Source organism: Ovis canadensis, chromosome X (assembly GCF_042477335.2).
Source record: "Ovis canadensis isolate MfBH-ARS-UI-01 breed Bighorn chromosome X, ARS-UI_OviCan_v2, whole genome shotgun sequence".
Classification (NCBI taxonomy): Eukaryota; Metazoa; Chordata; class Mammalia; order Artiodactyla; family Bovidae; genus Ovis; species Ovis canadensis.
The window spans coordinates 143,122,821-143,143,218 of NC_091727.1; the positions used below are offsets into that span (position 1 = coordinate 143,122,821).

Here is a 20,398-nt window from a genome sequence, read left to right on the forward strand (position 1 = left end):
TCTCCTCTTTCACTTTCAACAAGAGGCTCTTTAGTTCTTCACTTTCTGCCATAAGGGTGGTGTCATCTGTGTATCTGAGGTTATTGATATTTCTCCCAGCAATCTTGATTCCATCTTGTGCTTCATCCAACCTGGCATTTCACATGATGTACTCTACAGCCTTGACATACTCCTTTCCTGATTTGGAACCAGACTGCTGTTCTATGTTTAGTTCTGTTGCTTCTTGACCTGCATACAGATTTCTCAGGAGGCAGGTAAGGTCTTCTGGTATTCCCATCTCTTTAAGAATTTTCCATAGTTTGTTTTAAGACAAAGTAAGAACAGTTATTACCATTAGCCTGTTAAAGATGAGGACATTGAAGCACAGAGATTCCAATGATTAGAATATTACCAAGAGTTTTGAAAGAGGTTTGACTCTAGAGCATCATTACATTGTACACTGAAGAAGAACTTTTTTTTTTTTTCTGGCTTACCCAACCAAGGTTTATTTCTTCCTCATATTATACGTCCAACACAGGTCAAAATAACTTAATGCTTTAAAAACAGTACATGTAGCTAAAGAGGTAAAGTTCATGACCTAAGGATGAAGCATGCCTAATTGAACCATAATATTTGCACTTGAAACTGTGCAGCATTTTCTGAGGAGGGCCCATGCCTAATGTAAATACAGGGATGTTAAATCATATGAAAGAGAAATTACAACTTAGAAACTTGAGGCAGGTCAACAGCTGTGACCTCAGTCAGCAGTCTGTGGAGTTTTCATTCAGCAAGCTCTGCCTCACGCTTCTTTAGCTAGAGCTATGTACATTTAATTAGTGTCCTCTCACCTTCACAGTACATGTTTTTCCACTTAACAGTTTCTGGCACCAGAAGAATGTCCTTGAGAAAAAAGTCAGGCCTATTGACTACTAAGCATATTATTTGACTTGATGTTCAGCCATTCTGATGAAAGAGTTAGGAATAATGAAAGACAGTGGGGCATAGATCCACTTTAACTGACAGTGTCAGGTCGGTCAAAGATATTGAACAGTTCCTATTAAATTAGCTTAGCTTCATCTCAGCTAGTTAAACCTGGCATGCTGACAAATTAGTTTCTATCTGCATAGCAAAAAAAAAAATAAGGAAGAGCAGATTTACATTTTGGGGCTTAGTTACAGTCACATCACAAGGTCAATAAGAATATGTCCATCACAGAACTGTTTATCCCATGTCAGTACATTGGATGATCAGCTTAAAATTATTTAGCCCATCACAAGGTGTGAGTGCATGCTTCCTAATGAAAGTTATTTTAACATTTCTTTGAAGGATTTTAACACAGATAATGTCACATATTTTTGTTGTTTATTGGAAACCCAACAAATGTATATTTGTAATAAATATAAATAAAATGTAAAATATTTATTTTAAATAAAAATAAAATATCTATTTTTATTTTATTTTTATTTATTTTAAATACAAAATAAAATGTAAATTTAATTTAGCATTCTCACTAATAGAAATGTGGGATAAGATTGTAGCCCCTTTTGGAAAAAAAAATCATAAAGATGTTAATTTTCTTATGAAGCAGAAATTGAGGCCAAAGCACATGCTCTTAAACCCATAGTATTAATACAATCCTATTGCAACCACGGTACCGTTGCACCACAATACAACCCCATTCCCCTTTGCTTCCTCCCTCATCCCCACTCTGAAAGCCGCACTGAAGTTAAAGTGATATTTCTAAATCACAAATTTGTCCTTCTTAAACCTTTGTTTAAATACTTGCAGCAGTACAGAAATAGCCTCAGGATAAAATCCAAGGTCCTCTCATGGCATGCATGGCCTAATATGACCTGCCTCCTACTTATATTTAAAACCTCCTGCAGTGCCATTCCTTTGCTCACACACCCAAGACTCCTTTTGCTGAACATCTTGGGTCCCCAGAAAGTGCCCACGCCTTCCTGACTCACTCCTTTGTTTAAACTGTTGCTTGTAATTCACTCCCCAGTTCTGCCCTCCTGAAACATTCTTACTTCAAGACTCAGGTAACGATTCAACTCCTTTCCTGGCTATTCAGGCAAAGGTATACACTTCATTATCTGTGGCATTTTAGTCAAACCTCTATTCTCACACATGCTTTATATGCCAGTTTGGTGGTGGTGGTGGTTTAGTCACTAAGTAATATCTGATTCTTTGCAACCCCATGGACTGTAGCCTGCCAGGCTTCTCTGTCCATGAAATTTCCCAGGAAAGAATACTGAAGTAGATTTCCATTTCCTCCTCCAGGGTATCTTCCCAACCCAGGGATTCAACCCACGTCTCCTGTGTTTCCTGCATTGCAGGTGGATTCTTTACCGCTGAACCACTTGGGAATCCCTGTTTTGTTTACCTGTTAGTTACTTCCACTAGACTAGGAGACCAGCAGGGCAGAGACTATTCTATTTACATTTGGATCTACAGTATATTGTATGATGCAATATGCATCAGGAGTTCAAATATTTAATATACAAGTAGTATTTAATATACAAATTAACAAAATAATTATTCATATCTGCATACTAAACCATGTCTTTGTTCACTTATCTCTTTCTTGATCATAGTCCCATTCTACTAAATCCTTAAAAATATGCACCTTCATAAAAGCAGGCACTCTGAAAAAGTATACTAACAGTAACTGACATAGGTCAAATGAACATCTATAGATATAGTCTGTATAAATAGTTTAGACTCTATATATAACTTTAAGCATGATAAACTTTCTAATGAAGTGATATCACCCTTCCCATCCCTTGTTTAGGTGTGTGTAAATGTGGCAGGAGCCTCCATGATGGACCCCAACATTCTCCACCTCCTGAAATTCTGACCCTTATGTCACCATCTTCCCTTGAGTGCGATCTGAACTCAGTTGCTTGCTTCTGAGGAACAGAAGTGATGGCATATCATTTCTGATAAGATAAGGTTGTATATAAATCTCTGATTTCCATCTTGGGTTTAATTATAGTGTATGTGTGTGTGTGTGCATTTAGAAGCTATGCTGTGAACAGTCCTATGGAACTGATATCCCCAGCCAACAGCCAGAGAGGCCCTGAGGCACATCAATAGTCACATGACTGAGCTTGGAAGTAGATCATCTCCTAGTGAAGCCTTGAGGTAACTGTAGCCTCAGCAGCCTTGTGAGAGATCTTGTGCCAGAGCCACTCAGCTAAGCTGTGCTAAAATTCCTGATCTACAAAAGCTGTTAAATAAAAATGTTTATTGTTGTTTTCAGCCTAAGTTTGGGAGTAATTTGTTATTCAATGGTATAACTAATATAGCAGGTGTAAGTCTGAGGATCAACTCTCACAATCTATTGTCATTCAGTCGCTAAAATTGTCATTCAGTCGCTAAGTTGTGTCTGACTCTTTGTGACCCAATGAATACCAGGCTTCCTTGTCCTTAACTGTCTCCCTGAGTTTGCTCAAACTCATGTCTATTAAGTCAGCGATGCCATCCAGCCATCCTCAGTAGTATATTGGACACTTACCAATCTGGGGGGTTTGTCTTTCAGTGTTATATCTTTTTGGCCTTTTCATACTGTTCATGGGATTCTCAAGGAAAGAATACTGGTTTTCTCACTCCATTCTCCAGTGGACCATCTATAGTCTGTAGGGAGGGAGTTTATACTATCATGTAAGAATTGAATCGCCAGTCCATGTCTGACGTAGGGTGCAGCATGCTTGGGGCTGGTACATGGGGATGACCCAGAGAGATGTTGTGGGGAGGGAGGTGGGAGGGGGGGTCATGTTTGGGAACGCATGTAAGAATTAAAGATTTTAAAATTTAAAAAAAAAAAAATAGAGGAGAAAAAAAGTAAAAATAAAGTTGCTATGTGATCCAGCAATTCTACTCCTGGGCATATATCAAGGCAAAACTATAATTCAAAAAGATATATGTACCCCTATGTTCATAGAAGCACTATTTCACAATAGCTGAAGCATGGAAACAACCTAAATGCCCATCAACAGATGAATGGATAAAGAAGATGTGAGATACAGGCGCACGCGTGCACACACACACACACAATGGAATAGTACTCAGCCATAAAAGAAATGCAATAATGCCATTTTAAGCAACATAGGTGAACCTAGAGATTATCATACTGAATGAAGTCAATCAGAAGATAGAAACAAATGCCACATGATATCACTTCCATGTGGAATCTAAAATATGACATAAATGAACATATCTACAAAACAGAAACAGACTCATAGGCAGATAAGAAATTTATGGTTGCCAAGGGTGTGTGTGAGAGGGATGCACTGGGAGTGTGTGATTAGCTAATGAAAGCTATTATATATAGAATAAATGACATGGTCTTACTGTATAGCACAAGGAAATATATTCAACATCCTGTGGTTAACCATAATGGAAAAGAATATGAGAAAATAATATATATATATATATACACACATATATATATATATAACTGAATCACTTTGCTATACATCAGAAATTAACACAACATTGTAAATCAACTATACTTTATTAAAATAAAATTTAAAAAGAGAGAGAAAAAAATGGAGTAGAGTAAGTAGGCATGAAGGAAAGTAGGCAGGGTACTTTATAAGCTCAGTTGAGCCCCTTTGCTTTTGAATTCTTCTAGAAGAATAATTTATTTTGTGATGGTTTCTGAATTCTACCAATTAGAAATTTATCTACTTTTAAAATACAATGTTCCTCTAAGGGAGCTATGAGCCACTTAACCTCTTGTACAGTAATCTGATTAAATACTGAGATCAGCTACAATATGTAGCTGGACAATGAGCAGAGATGGAGAAGAAAGAGTGAATTTTGAAGCATGAAAAGATTTAGTTTGGAGAATGCCACAATTGAAAACTTTGGGCAACCAAAAGGGGGCCAGGTAGATGAAGGCTAAAGGGAGAGAATAGTATCAAGTGGTGGGAGAAACTGTGTTTTCACTATATCCAGGCACCCAGAACATTGGTTTGACATGTACCATTTTCTGATTTTTCCAGAATAAGTTTTCCATTCACTTCTGTTATGATAAACATAAGGAAATAAGCTATTTTATGCATGCATGACATTGGTTTTTTAAAGGGACAGTTTTTCAAATCAAAGGAAAGCACTCTTGTTCCATATCTAAAAGAATTCTTAGAAGTGCCCAGGATTTCCTCCATTAAAGTTATCTTTCCTTGTATTGGTGGAATTCCTAAATATCATAGAACTTAAAATCCCACCCCTAGGGCAAAAAAAAGTAGATGGGATCAAATTTTGTCCGATTTTAAAATCATATATCCAAGGTTATTCTTGAAACCATTTCAAATCCACTAATGGTGAAGAACACACCTGCTAATGCAGGAGACATATGAGATGCAGGTTTGATCCTGGGTGGGGAAGATTCCCTTAAGGAGGGCATGACAACCCACTCCAGTATTCTTGCTTAGATAATTCCATGGAGAGAGAAGCCTGGAAAGCTACAGTTCATAGAACTGCAAAGACTTTTAGTCATATTACTGAGTGACTAACACTTTCACTTTCATATATATATATAGTTTGTGAATTTCCTAAACTTAATCAATCCTAAAGTAAATCAGTCCTGAATATTCATTGGAAGGACTGATGCTGAAGCTTAAGCTCCAATACTTTGGCTACCTGATGCGAAGAACTGACTCATTGAAAAAGACCCTGATGCTGGGCAAGATTGAAAGCAGGAGGAGAAGGGGATGACAGAGCACGAGATGGTTGGATGGCATCACTGACTCAATGGACATGAGTTTGAGCAAGCTCCGGAAGTTGGTGATGGATAGGGAAGTCTGGCTTGCTGCAGTTCATGGGGTCACAAAGAGTTGGACACCACTGAGCGACTGAACTGAACTGAACTGAATACACTGATAAATGGTTGCCATAATCAAGTTATTTAACACACCCATCACCTCACATAGTTATCTAATATTTTTGTGATGAGAACACTTAAGATAAATTCTCCTAGCAAATTTCAAGTATACAATACAGCATTCTTAACTATAGTCACCATACTGTACATTCAATCTCCAGAACTTACTCAATTGTATGTAACTGAAATTCTGTAAACTTTGACCAACATCTCCCCATTTCCCCCATTCTCCAGCTGAAATCTATACTCTTTCTCAGCTATTATGAGTTCTATTATTTTATATTCTACATGTAAATGAGATCATGCAGTATTTGTCTTTCTGTGTCTGGCTTGCTTCACCTACCCTAATATCTTCTAAGTTCATTCATGTTGTTGCAAATGGCAACACCGACTTCTTTTTTAAAGGCTGAATAATATTCCTGTGTGTATGCATATGTATGTGTGTATACCTATTACATTTTCTTTTATCCATTCATACATTGACAAACACTTAGGTTGTTTCCATATCTTGGCTTTTATGAATAATGCTGCAGTATATATGTCACAACATATATAGAATTTTACTCAAAATAGAGTAGATACTTAAATATTATACCTGTAACCATAAAACTTCTAGAAGAAAACATAGAAAAAGAGCTTTTTGACATTGATCTGGCAGTGATTTTTTTGGGTGTGACACCAAAGGCACAGGAAACAAAAACAAAAATACACAAGTGAGATTTTATCAAACTTCATCAGAGCAAAGGAAACTTTCAAGAGTATAAAGGCAGCCAATGTAATGGGATAAAATATTTGGAAGCCAAATATCTGATAAGGGCTTAATATTAGGTTGTCCAAAAAGTTTGTTCTGATTTTTCCATAGTATGTAACAGAAAAATCAGAACCAGCTTTTTGTTGTTGTTTAATTTTTAAAATTTCTAGTGTATGGAAATACAATGGACAGCTTTTTATTATATGTTTTTTAGCTCTTTATTTTATATTGGGTATAGCTTATTAACAATGTTGTGATAGTTTCAGGTGGACAGCAAACGGACTCAGCCATACATATATATGTATCCATTCTCCTCCAAACTCCCCTCCCATCCAAGCTGCCACACAACATTGAGCAGAGTTCCATGTGCTATACAGTAGGACCTTGTTGGTTGTCCATTTTAAATATAATGGTGTGTACATGTCAGTCCCAAACTTCTTTACTATCCTCTCCCCCTGCCCTCCCCACCCCCCACCCCCCAGCAGCAAGTTTCCAGATGAATTTTTTGGCCTACCCAATATTTGCTATGTAAAGGAACTCAGCTTAATAGCAAAAACAAAACAAAACAAAAGGAGCACAAATTGAAAAATAGGCAAAGGACCTAATAGACATTTTCCCAAAGAAGACCTACAAATGAGTTCATCATTTCAGGTTCATCGAATTCAGTCCTCAGCATCACTAAACATCTGGGAAATTCAAATCAAAACCACCAGTATCACCTCACACCTGTTAGGATGGCTATTATCAAAAAGTCAAAATATAAAAATGTTGGCAAGGATGTGAAGAACAGAGAACTGTTGGTGGGAATGTAGATTAATATATTTGGTATGGAAAACGTTATGGGTGTTCCTTAAAAAAATTGTAAATAGAACTACTGTATGATTCAGCAATCTCACTGCTGGGTATATATCCAAAGGAAATGAAGAGAGCTATATGGCTATAGGGTTTAGATACCCTTTATCTGGTTGAGAAAGATCCCCTTTATTCATCATTTACTGAATATTTTTATTATGAAAGAATATTGGGTATTATCAAATGATTTTTCTGTTTATTGAGATGTATATATAATTTTAAAAATTTAGATTGATATATTATATTAAACCAGCCTTACAAGCCTAGGATAAATTACACTTGATCATAGTATATGATGTTGTGACTTCGGTTAGTTAGTATTTTGTTAAGTAATTTTATGTCCATATTCATAAGATATATTGGTCTGTGGTTTTAATTTCTTATGAGGTTTGCATTTTGTTTTGGTATCAGGGTAATTTCAGCCTCAAAAATAAGTTGGGAATTGTTCCCTTTTCTCCTTCTTGGAAGTGTTGTGAATAATTGTTATTAATTCTTTGAATATTTGATTGAATTCAGAGGTGAAATCATCTGAACCTGGGGTCTTCTTTGTAGATAGTTTTTTGGTTACATTCAATTTTTCATTTGCTATAAGTTTAGATTGTCTATTTCTTCTTGAAATAGAAGCTTGTGCCTTTAGGTGAGGTTTTCCAATTGAAATTCATAATTTGTTGGTGTAAAGTTATTTGTAGCATTTATTTATAATACTATTTATTTCTGTAAGGTTAGTAATTTTTAACTTTTATTTCTGTTTTCTTTCTTTTTTTTTGTAGTTTGAATCTTTTCTTTTTCCCCAAACCAGCTAAAAGTTTGTTAGTCTTGTTGCTCTATTGAAGAAACCATTTTTTTTGTTTCATTGATTTTATTTCTGCTGCTCTTTTATTCCCTATTTTGATTATTTCTACTCTAATCTTTTTTTTTCTATCTACTTCCTTTATATTTAGTTTGTTCTTCATTCTTCAGTGTCTGAAAGTGGACTGTTAGGTTATTGATTTGAAATCTTTCTTCTTTCTTAATGTGGACATTTAGAGTTATATATTTTGTTCTAAGTACTGCTTTAGTTACATCTAATATGTTTTGGTATGTTGTACTTTTATTTTCATTTGTCACAAAATTTTTCTTTCCTTGTGATTTTTTTCTTTGATCCATTGACTGTTTAGTAGGGTGTTGTTTAATTTCCATATATTTTGTTTAATTTATCAAATTTTCTTCCATTGTTGATATGTAATTTTATTACCTTATTGTCAAACTTTGTATAGTTGTATTATTTAAATTCTTTTAAATTTATTGAGGCTTATTTTTTTAGGCTAGCTTATAGTATAGCCTCTAGAATGTTTCACATACACTTAAGAAAAATATATATTCTGTTGTGGATAGAGTGTTTAGAACATGTCTGTAGGTTTAGTTGGTTTATAGTATTTTTCAAAGGCTTTTAGTTCATTGTCTACCTTTGCCAGGTTGTTTATTCATTACTGATCAGTTCAGTTCAGTCGCTCAGTTGTGTCTGATTCTTTGCGACCCCATGGACTCCAGCATGCCAGGCTTCCCTGTCCATCACCAACTCCCAAAGCTTGCTAAAACTCATGTCCATCGAGTCCATGATGCCATCAAACCATCTTGTCCTCTGTAGTCCCTTCTCCTCCTGCCTTCGATCTTTCCCAGCATCAGGGTCTTTTCCAGTGACTCAGTTCTTCACATCAGGTGGCCAACGTATTAGAATTTCAGCCTCAGCATCAGTCCTTCCAATGAATATTTAGGACTGACTTCATTTAGGATTGTCAGGAAGATCCCCTGAAGAAGGGAATGGCTACCCATTCTAGTATTCTTACCTGGAGAATTCCATGCACAGAGGAGCCTGGTGGGCTACAGTCCATGGGGTTGCAAAGAGTCAGACACAACTGAGTGAAAACTAACATTATTTTCTGCTATCTACTCTTCCATTCAAGTATGTTAATATTTGTATTATATAGAGTTAACACAGGTTTAATCTATGCAGATCCAGTTATATATGTTTTTTGTTCAATAAATACACACAGGACTACACAATCCATGGTTGGTTGAATCTGCATATGTGGAAACTCACATATGGAGAACCAACTGTGGGACTTGAGCATCTGTGGATTTTGATATATACAGCAACTCTTGAAACCAATACCCAATGAATATCAAAGGCTACTGGAACCAATACCCCATGGAAATTGAAGGATGACTGTAGTGTTTGGTGCATACACACACACACACACACACACACACACACACACATCTATACACACAATTGTTATTTTCTCTTTGAAAGCTTGACCCCTTTTTCATTGTATAATAACTTTTGTCTCTTACTACAGTTTTTTACTTTATGTCACTTTTGTCTAATATAAATGATATAAAAAAAGAGCCTCTGCCCTCTTTCGGTTGCCATTTGCAAGGAATAACCATTTTCATCACTTTCAGTCTCTATGTGTCCTTCAATGTGAAGTGAGTCTCTTATAGGCAGCATATGAGTCTTTTTTTTTTTAATTCCATTCAGACAATTTAGGTCTTTTACTTGTATAATTTAACCTGTTTAAATTTGAATAATTATTGATAGGGAAGGACTTACTATTGTCATTTTGTTCATTGTTTTCTCAGTGTTTTATATATCCTCACTTTGCATTTTTCTCTCTTGCTGTGTTCCTTTGTGATTTGATGATTTTCTGTAGTGATTTGCTTGGATTCCTTTGTCTTTATTTAATTATTTTTTGTATCTATTGTAGGTTTTGGCTTTTTGGTTACCACAAGTCTTTCATATAACATAGCAGTCTGTTTTAGGCTGATAACTACTTAACATCAATTACATACAAAATACTCTTCACCCTCACATTTTGTATTTCTGTTGTCACTAGTTACATCTTTTCATATTGTGTACCCATTAACGAATTATTGTAGTCATATTTTTTAAAAATATTTTTGTCTTATAACCTTTATACTAGAGTTACAAATGATTTATATACCTCAGGCATACAATGGCTCTAGGTGTGTGTTTTGGGAGGTGTTCAGTATCTCACTGGCTCAGGCAGTTGCAACCCACAATGTCAGCAGCTGTGTGACCTTTAGCAACTAGAACTGTGATGAGGCACGGTGACTGCAAGGTCTGCTGTGGTTCTCAGCAGTGGCTCCAGGTTCAGCAGTGAGAGACTGAAGCATCTAGCAGTGATGCTTCAGAGTGATTATGTGCTCACATATGGTGGCAGAGGCTAGCTGTGGGGCATGAATGCAAGGTTGAGGGCTGACAATAGGAGTCTTAGCTGGCTGCATGCATGTGTTTACCTGCATGGTCCAGGATAAGCTGTAGGGGACAGGGTGGAGAGACTTAGGCAGCTGGAGCCAGTGAACTTGAAAACCTATGGGGCCCTTGGGGTGAACACTGCCATGAATCCAACACAACTGTGCTGGTTGCCGATTTCCTTAGTAGTGAAATCAGTTAGGGAGCAGGCCTACAACAGACCACTGGGTCCTGTGGCTGGTCTCACCATGTGGCTGATACTGATAACTCTTGCCATTCTAGTAGCATCTCCAAAGTCTCAGCTATGCTTGTATCCCCAGTGAACTGGATAGGGATAAAGTGAAGCAAGTTTATCTTTCATGCAATGGCTCCCAAAGCTGGGAAAGGTGATTGCTCATTCTGCTAGGGGAATTATTAGATTAGGGCATCACCTATTTGCACTGAACAATGCTGACTTGAGAAATGGGATGATGCAGGCAAGGTGAAATTGTTGTTCCTACCCTTTTTTGGATTCCATCTTGATTATTTATATTATTTTTCAGAATTGTATTGCTTTGTATGTTTATATCAATATTAGTGGTTGCCCTGAGCATTATGGGCTTCCCTGCTGGCTCAGTGGTAAAGAATCATCTTGCCAATGCAGGGGATGCAGGTTTGGTGCCTGGGTCAGGAGGATCCCTTGAGAAGGAAATAGCAACCTGCTCCAGTATTCTTACCTGGGAAATCCCATGGACAGAGGACCCTGGCAGGCTACAGTCCAGGGAGTTGCAAAAGAGTCAGGCATGACTTAGCGACTAAAAACTAGGCATTACATGTGTGTATGTGTGTGTGTAAGCTATCATAGTGTATTCATATCAACCATACCATTTCAAGTGAAGTATAGAAAATCTTACATGCATATAGGTTATTTTACTCTCTCTGATTATCAAAAGTATTTTCTACTTATACATTGAATGGCATGTAAACAGGTAGCATAATTTTTGCTTCAACCATGTTTTTCTAAAAACATGTGTGTGCATGTGTGTGTGTATAAAGAGATTTCATTGCAGTATAGCCGATTTACACTATTATATTAGTTTTAGGTGTACAAAATAATGATTCAATATTTTTGTAGATTACACTCTGTTTAAGGTTATTAAAAAGAATGGCTTTATTTCCCTGTGCTGTGCAGCATATCCTTGTTGCTTATTTGTTGTATACAAATTAGTTTGTATCTCTTAATCCTCCAACAATATCTGGCCCCTCACCCTCCCTCTCCCTACTGGTAATCACTATTCTTTATATCTATGAATTTGTTTCTATTTTGTTATATACATCTGTCTTATTTTTCAGATACCACATATAAGTGATAATATAGTATTCATCTTTTTCTGACTGACTTATTTCACTAAAGCATAATCCCTTCTAAGACCATACACATTGTTGCAAATGGCAACATTTCATTTTTTATGACTGAGTAACATTTTATGTTTGGTATCATTCTCCCATGAAGCTGTCTGGTCCTAGACTTTTGTTTGCTGTGAATTTTTAATAAGAAATTCAGTTTCACTACTAGTAATCAGTCTGCTCTGATTTTTTATTTCTTCCTGATTCAGTCTTTGGAAGTTGCATGTTTCTTTCTTCAGTTTTGCAAAGTTTTCAGCCATAATTTCATCAAATACATTTTCAACTATTTTTTTTGTCTCTTCTCCTTCTAGGAGCCCTGTAGTGCAAATTTTGATATACTTGGTGTCATCTCAGAGGTATCTTTTAAACTGTTCTCATTTTTAAAGTTTGCTTTTATTTTTGCTGTTCTGTTTGGGTGATTTAAATTATTGTATCTTCCAGATGACTTATGCATTTTTCTTTCACCTACATTGCTGTTAATTCTTTCTAGTGTGTTTTCCACTTCAGTTATTGTGTTTTCACCTTTGAGTAGTTCTTCTTTGTATTGTCTAGTTCTTTGTTAAAATCCTCACTATGTTCATCTATTCTTTTCTTTAATTCAGTTAGCATTCTTTTTACAAATGCTTTGAATTCTTTATCTGGTAAATTATTTCTGCTTCATTAGTACTTTTATCTGTTTTATCTTTTTTTCCTTGCTCTTTCAAGTGAAATAAATTCCTGTCTTTTCATTTTGCTTAACTTTTTCTGTGTCTATGAAATTAGGTGAAACAGTTGCATATTACAGTCTTGAAGGCATGTGCTTGTATTGAGAGTGTCCCTGTATAGTCTTCATTTGCCCAGTGGCTTTGGTGTAAGAGCTGGATTTAATATAAACACAAGTCACATGTTTCCCCAGGGTGTGCTGGCAGCTATCAACTTGGTAGGAAGTGGGGCTAGAGATGGAGGGGCTAAGCTGTAGTACTAGGTGTGAGCTAGGGCTTCTCCTCTGGTCAGTGGCTGTCACTGACCTATTGAAGGTCAAGTCATGTACCGTTATTGGAGCAGAAGCCCTGAGGGGTCGAGTCTGAGCTGGCTCCATTCCTTTTAAGTGTGTGTTCTCCCCCTCCAAGCATTTGCACTCTCACCCAAAGAGGAGCTGTGATGGACAAGCTTGACTTGTTTGGGTACTCAATGTGGGTCTGGGTACAGGCTATGTTGGCCCTGGTCTCAGCCAGAAACTCAGGCTACTTCCAATGTACTGTCACTTTGGGTCTGAGCCACCTTTGTTCCTTATATCTTAGTTCTCCTCTGCCCCACAGAGCTGGTGGGGCTAGTGTGGGCAATTGTTGTGGGTCAGGGTGTGACCCATGGTATTCTGGCCACAGTCAGAGACCTGGACTACTTCTGATATGCCACCTGTGTATGTGCCAGTAATGGCTGACTTTCCCTTCTCAGGTGCCATTCTGCATCTGAGCCAGCTTTGTGCCTCGCAGCCAAGTTGTCCCCTTGGTTCTGGCAGCCTTTACCCCCATTTGGAGGTGTGTCATGAAACAAGCAGAACCAGAGCATTTGTGCAGTTCAGGCTGGGGTGTGTGTCAGAGTAGTTGTGGGCAACTGGCTAGTAACCTGTGCAGTTTCAATCTGCCCTCTCCACCCTTTTTCAGAGCATAAGCAAGCATGTGCACACTCCTCATGAGCAGAGTCCAGACTTCTCAGAGCCCTCCTTTCAGTCCCACTGACCCTCCAACCAACCAAAGGGACTCATTTTACCAGGGTCAGACCCCAGGGCTGAGGCACCCAACATGTGGCTTGAACTGCTCACTCTCCACCTGTATAATCTCCCTTCTCATTTGAATCCCTTCATAGGGGCACAGGTTCTATTCTGATCACTTCTTTTTACTTCTTACAAGATTCTATGTGTGTTTTCCTTATAGTATTGTTTATATAGGAGTCCTTCTGCCAGTTTCCAGAAAGTTTTTTATGAGAATTGTTCCACATGTAGGTTTATTTTTCCTGCTATTTATGGAGGAGGTGAGTTCCACATCCTTTTATTTGCCATCTTCTTCCATCCCCTAAAGAAATTTATTGTGAGGAATTGACTCACACATCTATGGAGGGTGAGAAGCTTTACTGGGTGCCATTTACAAACTGGAGACCTAAGAAAACCAGTAGCATAGTTCAGTCTGAGGCTGAAGGCCTGAGAACTTGGGGAGCTCATGATTTAATTCCCATTCCTTAGGGCAGAGGTGGACCAATTTTTCACATCAAGCAGTCAAGCAGAGAGGCATATTTTCCTTTTTTCATTAAAAAAAATTATATTGTGATTCTCAATGGATTGGATGATGGCCCCTGACACTGGGGGCAGGGCAGTCGATTTCATTCACTCTGTTGATTCTAATGACAATATCATCTGGAAACATGCTCAGAAATACATGTTTCATCATATTCTAGGCACTTTACTACCCCATCAAGTTGACACATAAAATTAACAATCATAAGCCCAACTATTCTCAAATTAGGACTCATATGAATCTCCTTAACATATAATTAATCTTTAAACAAAGACAATATCATAATTCTACCTAAATAATACAAGTTTATTGTATATAGATGAAAATATGCTAAACTCTGTACAGAAGAAAAGATACAGTTATTAGTGATGTTTATTCTTGTCCTCGGTCTCTCAGTCATGCCTGACTCTTTGTGACCCCATGAACTGTAGCCTGCCAGGCTACTTCTGTCCATGGAATTTCCTGGGTAACAATACTGCAGTGCATTTCCATTTCTTCTCCTTCAGTTCAGTTCAGTTCAACCACTCAGTCATGTCTGACTCTTTGTGACCCCGTGAACCACAGCATGCCAGGCCTCCCTGTCCATCACCAACTCCCGGAGTTTACCCAAACTGATGTCCATTGAGTTGGTGATGCCACCCAACCATCTCATCCTTTGTCTACCCCATCTCCTCCTGCCCTCAATCTTTCCCACCATCAGGGTCTTTTCAAATGAGTCAGCTCTTCACATCAGGTGGCCAAAGTATTGGAGTTTCAGCTTCAACATCAGTCCTTCCAATGAACATTCAGGACTGATCTCCTTTAGGATGGACTGGTTGGATCTCCTTGCAGTCCAAGGGACTCTCAAGAGTCTTCTCCAACACCACAGTTCAAAAGCATCAATTCTTTGGCATTCAGCATTCTTTATAGCCCAACTCTCACATCCATATATGACTACTGGAAAAACCATAGCTTTGACTAGGCAGACCTTTATCAGCAAAGTGATATCTCTGCTTTTTAATATGTTGCCTAAGTTGGTCATAACTTTCCTTCCAAGGAGTAAGAGTCTTTTAATTTCATGGCTGCAATCACCATCTGCAGTGATTTTGGAGCCCAGAAAAATAACATCAGCCACTGTTTCCACTGTTTCCCAATCTATTTGCCATGAAATGATGGGACCAGATGCCATGATCTTAGTTTTCTGACTGTTGAGCCTTAAGCCAACTTTTCCACTCTCGTCTTTCATCATCATCAAGAGGCTCTTTAGTTCCTCTTCATTTTCTGCCATAATGGTGGTGTCATTTGCATATCTGCGTGTCATATTGCATATCATTTGCATATTGATATTTCTCCTGTCGATCATGATTCCAGGGTGTGCTTCCTCCAGCCCAGTGCTCTCATGATGTACTCTGCATAAAAGTTAAATAAGCAGGGTGACAATATACAGCCTTGATGTACTCCTTTTCCTATTTGAACCAGTCTGTTGTTCCATATCCAGTTCTAACTGTTGCTTCCTGACCTACATACAGGTTTCTCAAGAGGCAGGTCAGGTGGTGTGATACTCCTATCTCTTGAAGAATTTTCCACAGTTTATTGTGATACACACAGTCAAAGGCTTTTGCATAATCAATAAAGCAGAAATATATGTTTTTCTAGAAATCTCTTGCTTTTTTGATGATCCAGTGGATGTTGGCAATTTGATCTCTGGTTCCTCTGCCTTTTCTAAAACCAGCTTGAACATCTAGAAGTTCACGGTTCACGTATTGCTGAAGCCTGGCTTGGAGAATTTTGAGCATTGCTTTACTAGTGTGTGAAATGAGTGCAATTGTGTGGTAATTTTTGAGCGTTCTTTGGCATTGCCTTTCTTTGGGATTGCAATGAAAACTGACGTTTTCTAGTCCTATGGCCACTGCTGTGTTTTCCAAATTTGCTGACACAGTGAGTGCAGCACTTTCACAGCATTGTTTTTAAGGATTTGAAATATTTCAACTGGAATTCCATCACCTCCACTAGCTTTATTCATAGTGATGCTTCCTAAGGCCCACTTGACTTCACATTCCTGGATGTCTGGCTCTAGGTGAGTGATCACACCATCATGATTATCTGTGTCATGAAGATCTTTTTTATACAGTTCTTCCATGTATTCTTGCCACCTCTTCTTAATGTCTTCTACTTCTGTTAGGTCCATACCATTTCTATCCTTTATTGAGCCCATCTTTATGTGAAATGTTCCCTTGGTATCTCTAATTTTCTTGAAGAGATCTCTAGTTTTTCCCATTCTATTATTTTCCTCTATTTGTTTGCATTCATCGCTGAGGAAGGCTTCCTTATCTCTCCTTGCTATTCTTTTGGAACTCTGCATTCAAATGGGTATAGCTTTCCTTTTCTTCTTTGCTTTTTGCTTCTCTTCTTTTCGCAGATATTTGTAAGGCCTCCCCAGACAGCCATTTTGGTGTTTTTTTTTTTGCATTTCTTTTTCTTGGGGATGGTCTTTATCCCTGTCTTCTCCTTAATATCCCACAATTTAAGTCCTGTGATGTATAATTAGCAATGCTTAAATACTATGATATATAAAGTCAACTTATCTTACATGTTGTGATAAAAAAATGAGAGAGGGGAGAAAAAATATGTCTTCTCACTCATATACATATGTAAACACAGAAACATATTCCTAACAAAACAAGGAGGAAATACTCAAGAGAATTATATTTCTACTTCTGAAGCTAGTCACGGATCATACCTAGTATTTGTAATTATCTTTTACTACTCATTCTGTACTCTATTTAGCAAGCACCTCAGTTGGTTACTCTTCTTTACCTGGTAGTGTGACTCATGATTTCATTCCTGAAGTATCTGAGTCATTAGTAATTTTACCTGAGTTGAGTTATTATAGTTTTCCATTGACCTTAATCATAGAACATGGTAATACTGAGATATATCCTATGTGTTTTTTAGATAAATTTATATTACCTCCATTGTGGAGCTGTGAAGAAGGCTGAGTGCCAAAGAATTGATGCTTTTGAACTGCGGTGTTGGAGAAGACTCTTGAGAGTCTCTTGGATTGCAAGGAGATCCAACCAGTCCATTCTGAAGGAGATCAGTTCTAGGTGTTCATTGGAAGGACTGATGCTAAAGCTGACACTGCAATACTTTGGCCACCTCATGTGAAGAGTTCACTGGAAAAGACTCTGATGCTGGGAGGGACTGGGGGCAGGAGAAGGGGACGACAGAGGATGAGATGGCTGGATGACATCACCGACTCCATGGACATGAGTTTGAGTGAACTCCAGGAGTTGGTGATGGACAGGGAGGCCTGGCTTGCTGCGATTCATGGGGTTGCAAAGAGTTGGACATGACTGAGCTGAACTGAACTGAACTGAAGGCAACATTTCATGCAAATATGGGCACAATAAAGGACAGAAACTGTCTGGACCTAAAAGAAACAGAAAATATTAAAAAGCTGTGGCAAGAATACACAGAGAACTATACTCTCTCTCTCTCTCTCTCTCTCTCTCTCTCTATATATATATATATATATATATATACACACATATACATATATTTATATTTATTTATTTATATATATATTTATATGTATGTATGTATATGTATATCTTATTACCCAGATAACCACAATGGTGTGGTCACTCACCTAGATCCAGGCATCCTGGAGTGCGAAGGCAAGTGGACCTTAGGAAGCCTCACTATGAACAAAACTAGTGGAGGTGATGGAATTCCAGGTGAATTATTTCAAATCCTAAAATACTGTACTATTAAAGTGATGCACACAATATGCCAGCAAATTTGGAAACTCAGCAGTAGCCACAGGACTGGAAAAGTTTTTATTCGAATCCCAAAGAAAGGCAATGCCAAAGAATGTTCAAAATACCACAGAGTTGCACTCATCTCACATGCTAGCAAAGTAGTGCTGAAAATTCTCCAAGCTAGGCTTCAACAGCACATGAATAACTTCCAGATGTTCAAGATGGATTTAGAGAAGGCAGAAGAACCAAAGATTAAATTGCCAATATCAGTTGGATCTCAGAACAAGCAAGATAATTCCAGAAAAACATCTACTTATGCTTCATTGACTACACTAAAGTCTTTGACTGTGTGGATCACAACAAACTGTGGAAAATTCTTCATGAGATGGGAATACCAGACCACTTCACCTGCCTCCTGAGAAATCTGTATGCAGGTCAAGAAGCAACAGTTAGAGCGGACTAGTTCCAAATTGGAAAAGGAGTACATCAAGTTTGTATATTGTTACCCTGCTTATTTAACTTACATGCAGAGTACACCATTTGAAATGCCGGGCTGGATGAAGCACAAGTTAGAGTCAAGATTTCTAGGAGAAATATGAATAACCTCAGCTATGCTGATGACACCACCCTTATGTCAGAAAGTGAAGAAGAACTAAAAAGCCTCTTGATGAAAGTGAAAGAGGAGAGTGAAAAAGTTGGCTTAAAACTCAACATTCAGAAAATGAAGATCATGGCATCTGGTCTATCAATTCATGGCAAATAGATGGGGAAACAATGGGTAAAGTGAGAAACTTTATTTTCTTTGGTTCCAAAATCATTGCAGATGGTGACTGCAGCCATGAAATTAAAAGACGCTTGCTCCTTGGAAGAAAAGCTATGGCAATCCTAGACAGCATATTAAAAAGCAGAGATGTTACTTTGCCAGCACAAGCCTGTCTAGTCAAAGCTGTGGTTTTCCAGTAGTCATGTATGGATGTGAGAATTAGAGCACCAAGAAAGCTGAATACTGAAGAACTGATGTTTTTTGAACTGTGGGGTCGGACAAGACTCTTTAGAGTCCCTTGGACTGCAAGGAGATCAAACCAGTCCATCCTAAAGGACAACAATACTGAATATTCATTGCAAGGACTGATGCTGAAGCTGAAGCTCCAATACTTTGGCCACCTGATGCGAAGAGCTGACTCATTAGATAAGACCCTGATGCTGAGAAAGATTGAGGGCAGGAGGAGAAGCAGATGACAGAGGCTGAGATGGTTCGATGGCATTACCGGCTTGATGGATATGAGATCCATCTTCTACTTGTCATAGCAAGTTCCGGGAGTTGGTGATGGACAGGGAAGCCTGGGGTGCTGCATTGTGTCACAAAGCATCAGACTGGATTGAGCGACAGAACTGAACTGAAGTGATGGTGGTTTTATTCCTATTTTTTAAAGAAATATCCATACTGTTCTCCATAGTAGTTGTATCAGTTTGCATTCCCACTAATAGTATAAGAGGCTTCCCCCTTCTCCACACCCTCTGCAACATTTGTTTGTAGACTTTTGATAATGGCCATTCTGACCAGTCTGAGATGATACCTCATTGTGGTTTTGATTTGCATTTCTCTAATAATTAGCAATGTAGAGCATATTTTCATGTGTTTATTAGCTGTCTGTATGTTTCTTGGGAGAAATGTCTGTTTATGTCTTTCAGGCAGCAGTTTTAACTTCTAGGTGAATGGAATCATTGTTGTGTCTCTTGGTGGAATTATTCCTCCCTCTTTAACAAACTTCTAGGCTACCAGAACATTAGATCACAGGAAGACGAAGCAGAAATTTTCTAGTGAGTCAATAAGGTAGTAATGAGTGATGCCATTCCCATTTGTACCCTTTATTCCTGGATCCATGAATCCTGGCTATGGGAGAAAAAGCAGTGTTGGGAGGTGGAGATATTGAATAATATCCTCCAAACTGTGAAAGAACTTTATGACCAAAAAGTGAAGCATGTAACTCCATAAAGTGCAATTATGAAGTTTATTGTGGATAACTTACATACAGGCAAGATCAGGTGGATGATGATCCAGAGGCATTAGCATTTGCACTCTGAATTGCCCAGAAGGGTACAGGGAGATTTAAAGGGGGCAAAGCTTAAAACAGAATATCTCTACCAAGGGAGAACGATGCCCACACTGTTGAGAACTGGGTTTTTCCTCCCCCTTGGGGCATCTTGTGACCATTAACGATTTGCTTCAGCAAAAGACATTCTCCTGTTTTTCATATCTGATGAAGG

At 38.0% G+C, this 20,398-nt stretch overlaps 1 protein-coding gene across 11 annotated transcripts in view; it reads left to right on the plus strand.

The window, feature by feature from the left end:
- Positions 1 to 20,398, plus strand: part of LOC138930621 (uncharacterized) — a 371,542-nt gene that overhangs the window by 68,911 nt on the left and 282,233 nt on the right. For 4 of the 11 annotated variants that reach the window (XR_011446260.1, XR_011446259.1, XR_011446262.1 and 1 more), the window contains exon 3: positions 12,429 to 12,473. The exons of the other annotated variants lie outside the window; for them this stretch is intronic. Coding sequence is in view for 1 of the 4 variants with exons in the window: in XM_070291126.1 (XP_070147227.1) it covers positions 12,429 to 12,473 (45 nt within the window). In the remaining 3 variants the exon portion in view is untranslated. The remainder of the gene's footprint in view (positions 1 to 12,428; positions 12,474 to 20,398) is intronic. 11 annotated transcript variants of the gene reach the window in all.